This window comes from Lepisosteus oculatus, chromosome 24 (genome assembly GCF_040954835.1).
Source record: "Lepisosteus oculatus isolate fLepOcu1 chromosome 24, fLepOcu1.hap2, whole genome shotgun sequence".
NCBI classification, from domain to species: domain Eukaryota; kingdom Metazoa; phylum Chordata; class Actinopteri; order Semionotiformes; family Lepisosteidae; genus Lepisosteus; species Lepisosteus oculatus.
The window spans coordinates 4,643,162-4,654,853 of NC_090719.1; the positions used below are offsets into that span (position 1 = coordinate 4,643,162).

At 39.0% G+C, this 11,692-nt stretch overlaps 2 protein-coding genes across 2 annotated transcripts; both read left to right on the forward strand.

The window, feature by feature from the left end:
* Window positions 1-662: 662 nt before the first annotated feature.
* On the forward strand, window positions 663-4,825 carry ppil3 (peptidylprolyl isomerase (cyclophilin)-like 3). The gene is made up of 6 exons (XM_015366730.2): window positions 663-767; window positions 1,014-1,088; window positions 1,199-1,292; window positions 3,347-3,414; window positions 3,705-3,823; window positions 4,473-4,825. Exons 1-6 carry the CDS (start codon window positions 765-767, stop codon window positions 4,597-4,599), a joined length of 486 nt encoding a protein of 161 aa, XP_015222216.1. The 5' UTR covers window positions 663-764; the 3' UTR covers window positions 4,600-4,825.
* Window positions 4,826-5,657: 832 nt separating this feature from the next.
* On the forward strand, window positions 5,658-11,489 carry LOC102683968 (3-oxoacyl-[acyl-carrier-protein] reductase FabG). Its single transcript, XM_006640535.3, has 8 exons — window positions 5,658-5,820; window positions 6,234-6,404; window positions 7,882-8,060; window positions 9,501-9,594; window positions 10,038-10,107; window positions 10,193-10,229; window positions 10,712-10,775; window positions 11,130-11,489. Exons 1-8 carry the CDS (start codon window positions 5,797-5,799, stop codon window positions 11,286-11,288), a joined length of 798 nt encoding a protein of 265 aa, XP_006640598.1. The 5' UTR covers window positions 5,658-5,796; the 3' UTR covers window positions 11,289-11,489.
* Window positions 11,490-11,692: the final 203 nt, after the last annotated feature.

An 11,692-nucleotide genomic window follows, 5' to 3' on the forward strand; every position in this document is an offset into this window, starting at 1 on the left:
ATCTATATGGAAATATATTTTATCGTAATCGGAGAAATAGAAAATTTAAGCCTCCCGTTTTTAGAAACAGAAAACGTCTAAAGAAAATACTCTCTTATTTTGTATTTGCCTGGCTCTGCATGGCTTGGCACCTCAGTACCCGTCTGAACTATTATCGCCCTACTCCCCACCTCACAACCTTCGCTCTTCTAACTGCTCTCCTTACTGTCCCCCAAGCCCGTCTACATCGTATGGGTGACAGGGCCTTCTCCTGCTATGCCCCCAGGCTCTGGAACTCTTTGCCCAAGGATATCGGAGAGTCTCCTTCTCTAAACTCCTTCAAATCCAGACTCAGAACCCTCTTCTTCAGAAAAGCCTTTACTTAACTGGTTCCATTCTTCACCCCTCTGCTTTTCTTATTACCACTATCCACGGTCCCCTCTATTGTAATTGTTATAATTGTATATTATAATTGTGTCTTATCTTGTGTATTACTTATTTATTGTTGTATTCCTCTTATTTATTGTTATTGCCATCCTGTAAGGCGCTTTGAGAAGCCACCTTTAAAGGCGCTATATAAAATAAAGTTTATTATTATTATTATTATTATTATCATTATTATTATTATTATTATTATTATTATTATTATTATTATTTTAGACTTCGGAATGTCGACTTGTCTACCAGATGCGGAACTACTGTGCTTGTTGTGATATTTCCGGTAGGAACAGTTTGTGAGAAGGACCACAATATCTGCGTTGTGGAAAATTCGAAAAGTCTGCGAAATGGTAATTTAATAAAATCTATTGTTTTTAGCATTTAAACCGTAATAATCATGGAATCTGTTTTTGGTTATATACCTTTTTGATAAAATACAATGTTATTCAAACCATCTATTTGAAATATAAATTATACTAAGCTTTATACGCCGAACTACAGTTGAATACTTTTTCTGTACAAAATCGTAACGATTTCAATTCTGATCGTTGTTTTCTTTAACGTTAATAATCTTCTTCTGTGTTTTCATTTTATAGGCAGTTACGTTGAACACAGACCTGGGAGACATTAAAATCGAGCTGTTCTGCGAGCGTTCTCCGAGAGCGTGCGAAGTAAGTTCAATTAATACAATTTTATGATACTGTACAGAAATATCTGCTGCCGGTTAGGTTCCTTACCGCATTACACGTTTAAGATGTTGTATTTATTTTCTAATTTACAGAATTTCTTAGCTCTGTGTGCCAGTGGGTTCTACAATGGTTGCATTTTTCACCGGAATATCAAAGGTTTTATGGTTCAGACGGGCGATCGAACAGGTAAAGACATTTAAATTACCAAATGGTCTCATCTGTCTTGTGTTAATTCTTTATGTTAGTGTTAAAGTGACAGGCCAACGTGACTGATGTAGTTTTCTTATTTCACTAAGTGTAGATTCAGTCATGCTTGAAAGTTTGTAAAGCCATTGCATAATTTGAGAGTGTTTTTTTAACCACAAAATGCATATTTAATCAGAATTGGTCACTTCCTAATTGAAATAAAGTATAATTATTCACCACTCTGAGTGTTTTGAAAGAAAATCTCCATGCAGCAAAATAATACACACAGTATACAGAAATTGTGCAGGTGAAAAAATAAGCGAACCCATAGTTCTATGACTTACATCAAGGGGAAGCAGGATCGGGTGGGTCAATGACAGTCTTAACCAATTAACCAAGATAACCAATGAACTTGAAGATCTGAAATGATGTGTTAGGGAGGAGCAAACATAAACAATTGCAAGAAAGCAGGTCAGTTACTCTTCCTATGAGTCTAGCATCATGCCTCTAACTAAGGAAACATCAGCAGAACTGAGGAAAAAAGTAGTGGTTGCTCATCAATCTGGGCAGGGTTATAAACTACATAAATCCACTGTTTGGCAAATAGTATACAAGTGGAGGGCATTTAAAACAATGGCGACCCTGCCAAGAAGTGGACATCCTCCTACAATTTCACCCAGGGCCACAAGGAGAGGTGATCCTAAAATAACATCCAGAGATCTATAAGCCTCCCTGACTGCCTCTGGAGCAGTGGTGCATAGATCAACAATAAGAAGAGCCCTGAACACAAATCCCATCTATGGAAGGGTCGCCAGGAAGAAGCCTCTTCTGTCAAAAATGGAACAAAGCTGCCCGTCTGAAGTTCGCCAGAGACCACCTGGACAAGCCTGAAGAGTCCTGGAAGTCTGTTCTCTGGACACCATGTTAAGCACGGTGGTGGGAGTGTCCTTGTACAGGGCTGTTGTTCTTGCTCTGGCCCTGGGCAACTTGACGTCATTGAGGGAATCATGAATTCTGAGAAATGTCAAGGAATTCTTGAGAAGAATATCAGGCCATCAGTTCGAAAACTCAAGCTGGGCACGAAGTGGATGTTTCAACAAGACACAGATCCTAAACATTCAAGTAAGTCCACTAAAGAATGGCTCAGAAAGAAGAGGTTCTGTGTCCCGGAGTGGCCAAGCCAAAAGCCTGACCTGAATCCTATTGAAATGCTGTGGCAGGACCTGAAGAGGGCTGTTCATCCAAGACATCCTTCAAACCTCACAGAGCTGGTGGAGGTTTGTAAAGAGGAGTAGGAAACAATCCTTCCAGTAAGATGTCAGAGACTTATAATTGGTTATAGGAGGCGACTGTGTGAAGTTAATATGCTAAAGGAGGTGCCACAAGTTTACTTTTGCACACAAGAATATCTAGTGATTTGTTTAATATCACAGTCTAATAATCTATTAGTTCAAATCCTTTTTTATGTGTGGGAAGTCTTTATTTAGGATATTCATTAAGAGTTCAGGTTCTGAAGACTAAGGAAGTCGTTATTTAGGATATCCATTCTTCAGGTGACCTGAAGAAGGCTCCACGGCTGAAACGTTGTGTTCTCTTTCTTCTTTTTTTCAGCATGGGATAAACCTATAACTTGTTCCTTTGCAGCCTACGCATGCTGACGCAGCTACCCACCTGAACTACTATCCATTCTATATATTCATTAAGAGTTCAGGTTCATATAATATCTCTATAATATCTAAAATAATAACCACCTTGAAGGGTTTCAAAATTTTCAAGAATTACTGTATTTATACAAAGGCCCACAGCAAATATTCTGTCAAAATCAATAACATCCAAAAAGTATGCATACAATGTTTTGTCTTTATACTTTTTAATAAAAATCATTTTACAATGATGACACCACCAAAACTATTTAGTCTCTACTTTAGCTTATAGTAAAGACTCAGTATGGAGGCTTATAGTAAACGTTACAGTTTAAAATTATATTGTGAAATAATCTCTGTTAAACACAACTGATATATTAGATAATAAAGCTGCATTCTTGTTCTGTGCAGGTACAGGAAAAGGTGGAACAAGTATTTGGGGGCGGAAGTTTGAAGACGAATTCAGTGAACATCTTAAGGTGAGAACGCCTTGAGTTGCGCTGGTGATTCTAATAGAATCTTGGAGTTTTTCTGGAAAAACAAAGTCTAGCAGAGGAAGTAATGTGAACAATTTCACCTTTCACCAAATTCAAAAACAGAATCCGTGGAAATGCTTCTAATGTTAATGGGATATAATCGCTTCTCTGTGTTCTGCTGGCTGTTACTCAGATGTGAAATCCAGTGTCCCTATGTCTTATATGTATGGTGTTATTTTATTTTATAATGTCCTATATTTATATAAAACATCCTTTTATAATATTTATTTTAGCACAACGTGAGAGGAGTTGTGTCCATGGCAAACAATGGCCCAAACACTAATGCCTCCCAGTTCTTCATCACGTATGCCAAACAGCCTCACCTTGATATGAAGTATACAGTATTTGGAAAGTAAGTTTAAGAATTTGGAATGTAAATTTTGTTCTTCTCTTACATGACCTCGGTTACAGGGATTAGCTCCACTCATTGTTCGGGGGGTGTTAGTGCTGAATTCTCAAAACTACAAGCAGTCGATGCAAAATGTTCGTCAGAAGAATTGTCCTGTGTGTTTAAAGAGGATCAGCCTCTGACACCACCTCGGTATGATGAATCTAGGAAATAACCAGTCACACAATAAGACTATGTGAAGTAATTGCACACTGTTAGAACACTCCAAAATTAGTTTATTGAATTAAGAAAAGTAGTGTGATTAAAACATAAAGGAACCATGCATACTGCTCATATATATCTAGATTATGTTTGTAGATACCACTAAAAATGTCCTCTTGTATGTCTTGTTTCCATTATATCATTATGTTAATTAATGTAAAAGAATAGTTCCAAAATGTAACCTTCTGCAGATAAACCACTGACATTCATATTCATTTAATAGGAGAGTATAGTATTGGGAAAGGGGAGTATAAGTTATGTGATGATCCTGTTGCCATATTTGTCTTCTGTGGACATCTTTAATGTCTGAGCTGTGTGACCTTGGAAGTTAAACTGGTAACCTTAAGAAAACACTAGGTCCCTAATTGTATTTCATTCTTTTTTTCTTCAGGGTAATAGATGGCTTGGAGACGCTGGATGAATTGGAAAAGCTGCCAGTTAATGAGAAAACGTTTCGGCCGTTGAATGACGTTCGGATTAAGGATGTTACTATGCACGCTAACCCTTTTGCGGGCTAGTCTCCAGCTGCCAGCAGTGTGCCTCAGCCACCGTTACAAAACAACATTATTAAAACTTCTGGATGCAGACAAATATCTGCAGGGTCTGTAATGTTTGCAGTTACGTTATTGTATTACTTGGAAAGAAATCTTCACAACAGGCCCTTGTTCCACTTCTTTATTTTTTCATATGTGATGTTTTGGTTTAATTTATATTACATTTAAAATAAACCTTTTTTTTTAAGTATCACAGTGTTGTAATGCAGTTATTAAAACAAGAACAGTTGTGTTTTTTATGCACAATGCTGATTAGATTATACACATACGTGACTATCCATTCCATCACAGATGTTAATGCATCCCTTTCACCTGTTTGGCAAAGTAATAAGAGTTATTGCCATTTTGGTTGTTGGACATGAATGTGGTATCTCATCTAGAGATGTTCTCATCTAGAGAACATCTAGAAAAAAAGGTAATCAACTTATAACCAATCAATTTAAAGAAAATAATTCACCAACTACACAGTACATCACATTGTGAATTAACTAAAAGGAAAAAAAATGTGTTATCCTAAATGATATCCTTTCTGATAAATAGACAAATCGGAGCCGTGCGGTCAGAAACGTGGGGGTAATCCATCACTTTTGTCTACTGGAAATTGACGTTTATCCGCATTTAAATGCGCTTTAATCTCTTACTACTGTTCACTGAACTGCAGATACTTATCGAGTGGTTTTCATTTCCACATAAGCTCTCCATTTTTTTTCGTTTAAATTTCCCGTCAAGTGCCTTTTTATAGTCGAGCAAAGAAATAAATTCTACTAATCGATGTTTTCCCATTGAGATACCAGAATCCCCAGATTCGTATACAAATACTTGTGAAATTACACATCGTGAAGAATTCAGCACTTCAATCTAAACAGAACATATAGTTTGTTTACTTGTGATTTGTTTTGAAATCACAAGTGAATTACAACGTTATATTTGTCTTTCAAAAATGTACACGCATACTTTGTTGCCGGACTGAAATATGCACCTTGCTATACCAAGCTGACACATCACTAAAGTTGTCTTTTCCATGGCAATGTCGCTTTGTGATGAGGTCATACAAATGCCGAGCAGGCAGTTTCGGAATCAGTGGTTGAGACTGTTGAAGTATATTGCTTATTGAGCTCTTAGCATTAAATCACTTTTTATTTTTTAATCGATTCATGAAACATGGCAACCGAAGACCCTTTTAAGGTAGGCAAATACCGGCAATACGACCCAATACCCTGCCAGCATCGCGCTCTTTCAGCTGCTGGTAATAAGCACGTTTTAACGTTACAAGAGTGTACAAGGGTAATGCACCGTACCTTTACGAAAGTGTGAAATTCGCTGCCATTATGCTAGCCTGTCAAAGTTTTACAAATTTGGTCAACCTTAGCCTACTCCAGACAATCTTTACATCTAACCCACCGTAAGTCACTATCGACAGTCTCAATCAGATTAGTTTTTTTTTTAGTTGCAAGCAAAACGTCATATCTAGAAAGCCAGATTTTGATATTCGGTACCTTTCTTTCCCTTGAACCAAACTCTTCCTTTATCGGACAAACGTCGCACCCGAGAGGTCAAATACTGGTTCCTGTTTGATCTGTCTGCTAATACATTTTCAGGTTTCCTCGCTCAAAGGAAAAGTGGCTCTAATTACTGGAGCCAGCTCAGGAATTGGGGCAGCAACCGGCATTCTGTTTGCCGAACTGGGAGCTTTGCTGGCGCTTAATGGGCGTGATGTGGAAAACCTGACCAAAATAGCCCAGCAGTGCACAAATGCAGGAGGAACAGAGGTAAAGAGCTGATTTGTATATTATATATTTCTGTTGTGGCCCGTCCGATCCTCAACAGTAAACACCATCAAGCAAATGAGGGCTGATCTTGCTCAATTGCTGCAGAAGTGTTCCTGTAAAAACACTACCTAAAATACCCAGACGTTTCTTAGAGAGATTATTTTGGAAGGAAGGGGCTAAATCTCATGTTTCAGGACTGCTGATTAAATTTAACCTGGCTCGAGTAAGACGGGCAAAGAATTAGGCCTCCCTCACAAAATAATTTCCTAATAAAAGTAACGGCCCAGGGCTTTTTCCAGAAGAAAACTCTACACCCTGGAAAAGACAATATTTACCTCTCTCTTACTTTATCTGTTGTCTGTAGCTCAAGAAGAATACTATTCCCAAAGAGTCCCTTTCCCTAACTTTATTATTATTAATATAATAATAATCATGATGGGTGAAAACCAAGGGTAAATTTGGCCAGGATGCCGGTGTAACACCCCTACTCTTGTCAAGAAACTCCCTGGAATTTTTAATGGCCACAAAGAGACAGCACCTTGGTTTTACGTCTCATCTGAAGGATGGCACGTTTTTACAGTGTAGTATCCCTGTCACTATACAAGGTGAGCGCCCCCTACTGGTCCCAATAATGACTCCTTCCAGCAGCATTCCCAGGAGTCTCCTATGCAAGTACTGACCAGGCTCACGTCTGCTTAGCTTCAGCAGGCTGCTAGTTGTGAGTTGCAGGGTGATATAGATGCTGGCTTAAATTTAATTTAAATGTTTAAAAAAAGGTTTGACTCTTCTTGCAATAATCAATACACCATACAACCTGATCTGTGCAATGGAGGCCTTTAAAATCCTGCCCAATAAAGCTAATACTTATGGACAAATCCACAGGTATCTGTACACTGTCTCATAATATAAAATCATCTGAGTACTACACGTTGATGTAACGCAGCACCAAGTTTCAAGCATTGTTTATAGAATTATTTTTCATTGTTAATCCTAAGACTAAGGAAAGAAAAAACAATGTTCATTATTCACCTCTGTTAGTATAGCCTAACAAGAGAACAGGTAAAGGTTTATTCCATGCTGAAAGGAATAGCAAGGAAGAGATGCAACGTTTCGGCGATGAAGGCTTCTTCAGACGTAGAGGCTCCACAGCCGAAACATTGCGTTTCCTTTTCAGCATCGAATAAACTTTTACTTGTTCCTTTGCAGCTTACGCATGCTGATGCAGCTACCTACTCGAACATAGTCTAACAAGAGCTCAGATTCCCTTGTGGGAATGAGGGTTAAAATAACCTGCACCTATAATATACAGTATAACAATATCTGAGAATATTTGGGACCATTTCAGAACATGTGGGCATATTTGGAAGGTTCGCCTGTAAATTTCGATTGTCTCTTTATGAAAGTGTTGGAATCTGTGTGAGACTTTACAGGGAGACTGAACCACTCACAGTCCCTGAATCTGTGTGGTCCTCTTTAGCCACTGTTAGTGCCTGGCGACTTGACGGATGAAGACACAGTGAGGAAGACTATCGAGAAGACCATTGCTCACTATGGGAGACTGGACGTGCTGGTTAACAGCGCTGGGATCCTGGCCATGGGCAGCATCGAGACTACAGACATGGCTCAGTACGACCGGGTCATGAACATCAATGTCAGGTAAAGAATGAAACCAGCTTTAGTTAATTAGTGTGATCTGATATTTGGCAAAATGTAGTGCATTTTTATGAAGCTTATCCTTTCAGCACCTTGATTATTAAAGGTGAACTGCAGTCCCAGTCTCTCAGACTGGTTATTAAATTTCGACAACACAATAAATTCATTGACGTTAAAGAAAAATGTTATACATTTTGACTTACAGTAAGCACAAAATTGTGAGCTTTGTGAAAGTACTGTAAGTCACCATGTTATCGCAAACCACAGGTTTCGCTACATGCGCGAGTTCTCACAAATGGCAATATGTGGCCCTTCCTGTTCACTAGTCACTGTAATGACTAATGTAATCTGATGTACAAGTGCATATGTACAGGTTGTGCAGCAGATATTTCACCGCAGAAATGTTCCAATTTGGTATACATGCAGAGTTAACAAGTAAACAGTATTTGTCAGCAAAATTGTCTCAAAGTCTAGAGCATTATTTCTGTTGGATTAAAAGAGGTGTATTCACAAGCCTGCCTGTTTACAATATTATAGGGCCGCATCACGTCTCCGAAAAATGTTGTTGTCTTGATCTGAATCACAGTATATGGTGTTGCACATATCTGGAAAGTTTCTCTATTTTGTGATGAAAATTGGATGTTTGACAAATTACTGTGGACAGTTTAAATTTTTTGTAGTTTGAAATGCACTCATTAGTGCCGATTCTTTCTAACCCCGAAAACTAAAAATAACTTTGTGGTTCCCCTTTACGTGAGTTTACAAAAGACTGCAGGCCATTCAGTCTGTGTCCATTTCCTTATTGATCCAACTTGCAGCCTCTACTATGTGTTATGTTATGGAGAATTTAAAAAGATTTAGTTAGAAGTCAAAATTAGGCAAACACCTGGCAGATCACATTTAATATAGACAAACCGAGTCTTATAGAAAAAGTCTTTAGATATATGTTGAGGGGACAAAGTGGGAAGGCAATACAAAAAGCAAACTGTTAAGAAACTGTTTGAAGTTTAAAAAAAAACAAAAATGTTGTATGCAGGCAAATCTTTATACAAAAGTCTGCATGAAACTGCTACCAGCTGTTGTTGAAGCAAAAGGCTTCTTTCAAGATCAATTAACCACTAGCCACAAAACTTACTGGACCAGCCTGATAGCCTCTTTTTGTTTTGCCCTGTCTGTCATTTTCTTATGTTCATATGTTCTTGAAATATCCCAAGGTGTCAGGTTCAGGAACGCAGCCGGTCCATGTCTAAAAAAAAAAAACTTGGACATAGCAAATAGAGTGTGTAGACTACAGGGAGTTAAGTGTTTTCTGAGTTACAAAGTGCCATTTTGGTGGCATTAACGTTAAGAAAGGCTGGTAACATTTTGAAGTAGGAAAATCCCTCCACTCTCCTGTAGTGTTATTTCTTGTCATAGTGACAGGCATTCTTAACATTCTTCTAGGTCTGTTTATCATCTCACTCACCTTGCTGTCCCTCATCTTATTAAAACGAAGGGCTCCATTGTGAACGTGTCAAGTGTGAATGGGCAACGATCCGTGAGTATCCGTTATCTGCATTTCCTTTTACCTTACCTCGATAGCTTACCTTATTCTCTACTGTGATGTCAAGCACATCATTTTTAACTAACCTTAACTTAACCTTTGCTCTTGATTGTGGGGTCATCCTCTTTAAGGGGTGGAGCGGTGGCTCTGTGGCTAAGGATCTGCGCTTGTGGCTAGAAGGTTGCCGGTTCATATCCCGCAGCTGGCAGAGCATTAGGCTCCTGAGCAAGGCCCTTAACCCCAACTGCTCCAGGGGCACTGTACAATGGCTGACCCTGCGCTCTGACCCCAGGCTCTCTCCCTGTCTGTGTGTCTCATGGAGAGCAAGCTGGGGTATGCGAAAAGATAATTCCTAATCCAAGAAATTGTAAAGGGTTAATAAAGTGATGTTGTAATTATTATTAAATTGTTCCCTTTTCATTTTCTTTGCATTTTAGTTTCCTGGCGTGCTAGCATACTGTATGTCAAAGTCTGCGATTGATCAGTTCACGAGGTGCACAGCATTAGGTAAGATGTAGTTACTGAAAGTAAGCTTTCAGTAAATGCATTTGTTTTCTTCTTAAAAGAATCATGATGCATGATTTTCTTTCAGAGCTGGCTTCTAAGCAAGTACGTGTGAACTCTGTTGGGTAAGTTATAATGTTTTCTGCAACATGTAGCGAATGTATTACTATTCTATCAACAGAGTACAGTACCAGTATTAATTGTAAATTTAACCTCACTAAGACATAAAAATATACTATTAGTTGACTGGGATCTTGCAACACAAACGGTGCAGTTCTAATTGTTCCCTCATAAGCTGAGCAAATGTAATGTCAGGTGGGGGAAGTTTGCACAGGACAGCTTGCTTTTAATCTGCACATTACTGGGTTGACTAGAATGATTTATCAGCATCTCCCAGGTTTTCAAGTACTGCTGCTTTACAGAGACCTAGAAACCCTTTAGACACTCTGTCTTCCCGTGACCTGGGTTCAACTCTTCCCATCATGCAGCGAAAGGCAGGATCATTGGACATGATCCCTGCAAGCTAATTCATCACAGAGTTCATTCCTGTAGCTGAATGTCTTGAAAGATGATGCTGATCCTCACCAGCTGTCTCTGTCTCTCACAGTCCTGGCGTGATCATCACAGAAGTGCACAAGAGAGCAGGACTGAATGAAGAAGAATATGCCAAGGTACCATTACTGCAGGCAATAGCCTATGAGAAATCTAGAGAACCTGGGGAAAACATGGGGGAATAGATACACTAGCACCCCTGGTGCATACTGGTGTTGTCTGTGCTAAATCCTAATGGTCCACAGTGCACTGATCACTTCACTGATGACTGTTTGGATTGATCAGTAACTTCTGAAACTTGTAGCTGGGTCTCATTAACAGTTTAATGCTAGTGTCAGAACCCCAAAAGAACATTTTCATTTGTTCTCACTGTCTGCGTTGAGCTGAGGCAGTTTATCACCTAGAAACAAACCTAGGTACCTAGGAACCTCCAGAAGTATGTCGGGACTGATTTTATTTCTCCTTTCTTCCAGTTTCTTGAGAAATGTAAAGTGACCCATGCTCTGGGCCGCCCGGGGGAGGCAGAGGAAGTTGCACGAGCTATTGCTTTCCTGGCCTCTGATGCAGCTTCCTTCATCACAGGGGTCAATCTACCGGTGGATGGAGGTCGCCACGCCATGTGTCCTCGCTAGGAGGGGTCAAAGGTCAAGCCTTCTTGACGTCGATTTCTTGCCCTTGTAACCTTTTGGATAAAACTATGTCAATTCAGAGTGGAGTGAAGAGAAAAGAGGTTTGAATATTTTAAGATGGTCTTTGGCACTCCTACATGCTCGTGCTAAATAGATTGTGAGAGAATTAACATAATATTGATTAAACGATACATTTTCAGTGTTTGATGGAATCTGGGTACTAATTTGCCTTGGAAATTAAAATTACAGTACATGAGTTCTGATTTTGGTCACCACCTTGTGGTCAAATGGCAGAACTACTTTATTGTACCTTTTTCTGGGAGTTTTATTCATCAGAATTTGAGTGTGACAGATTTCCAAATTCCAAATTTCCAGTCCTCCAAAAAATATGAAAGGGGTTTCACTAC

Bases quoted from the DNA above. Each gene is read 5' to 3' on its own strand.
- ppil3 (XM_015366730.2), top strand. The intron at 3,415-3,704 runs GTGAGAACGCCT...TATTTATTTTAG, and splicing joins AATTCAGTGAACATCTTAAG to CACAACGTGAGAGGAGTTGT. The intron at 3,824-4,472 runs GTAAGTTTAAGA...TTTTTTCTTCAG, and splicing joins AAGTATACAGTATTTGGAAA to GGTAATAGATGGCTTGGAGA.
- LOC102683968 (XM_006640535.3), top strand. From the start codon at position 5,797: ATGGCAACCGAAGACCCTTTTAAG. The intron at 5,821-6,233 runs GTAGGCAAATAC...ATACATTTTCAG, and splicing joins CAACCGAAGACCCTTTTAAG to GTTTCCTCGCTCAAAGGAAA. The intron at 9,595-10,037 runs GTGAGTATCCGT...TTTGCATTTTAG, and splicing joins GTGTGAATGGGCAACGATCC to TTTCCTGGCGTGCTAGCATA.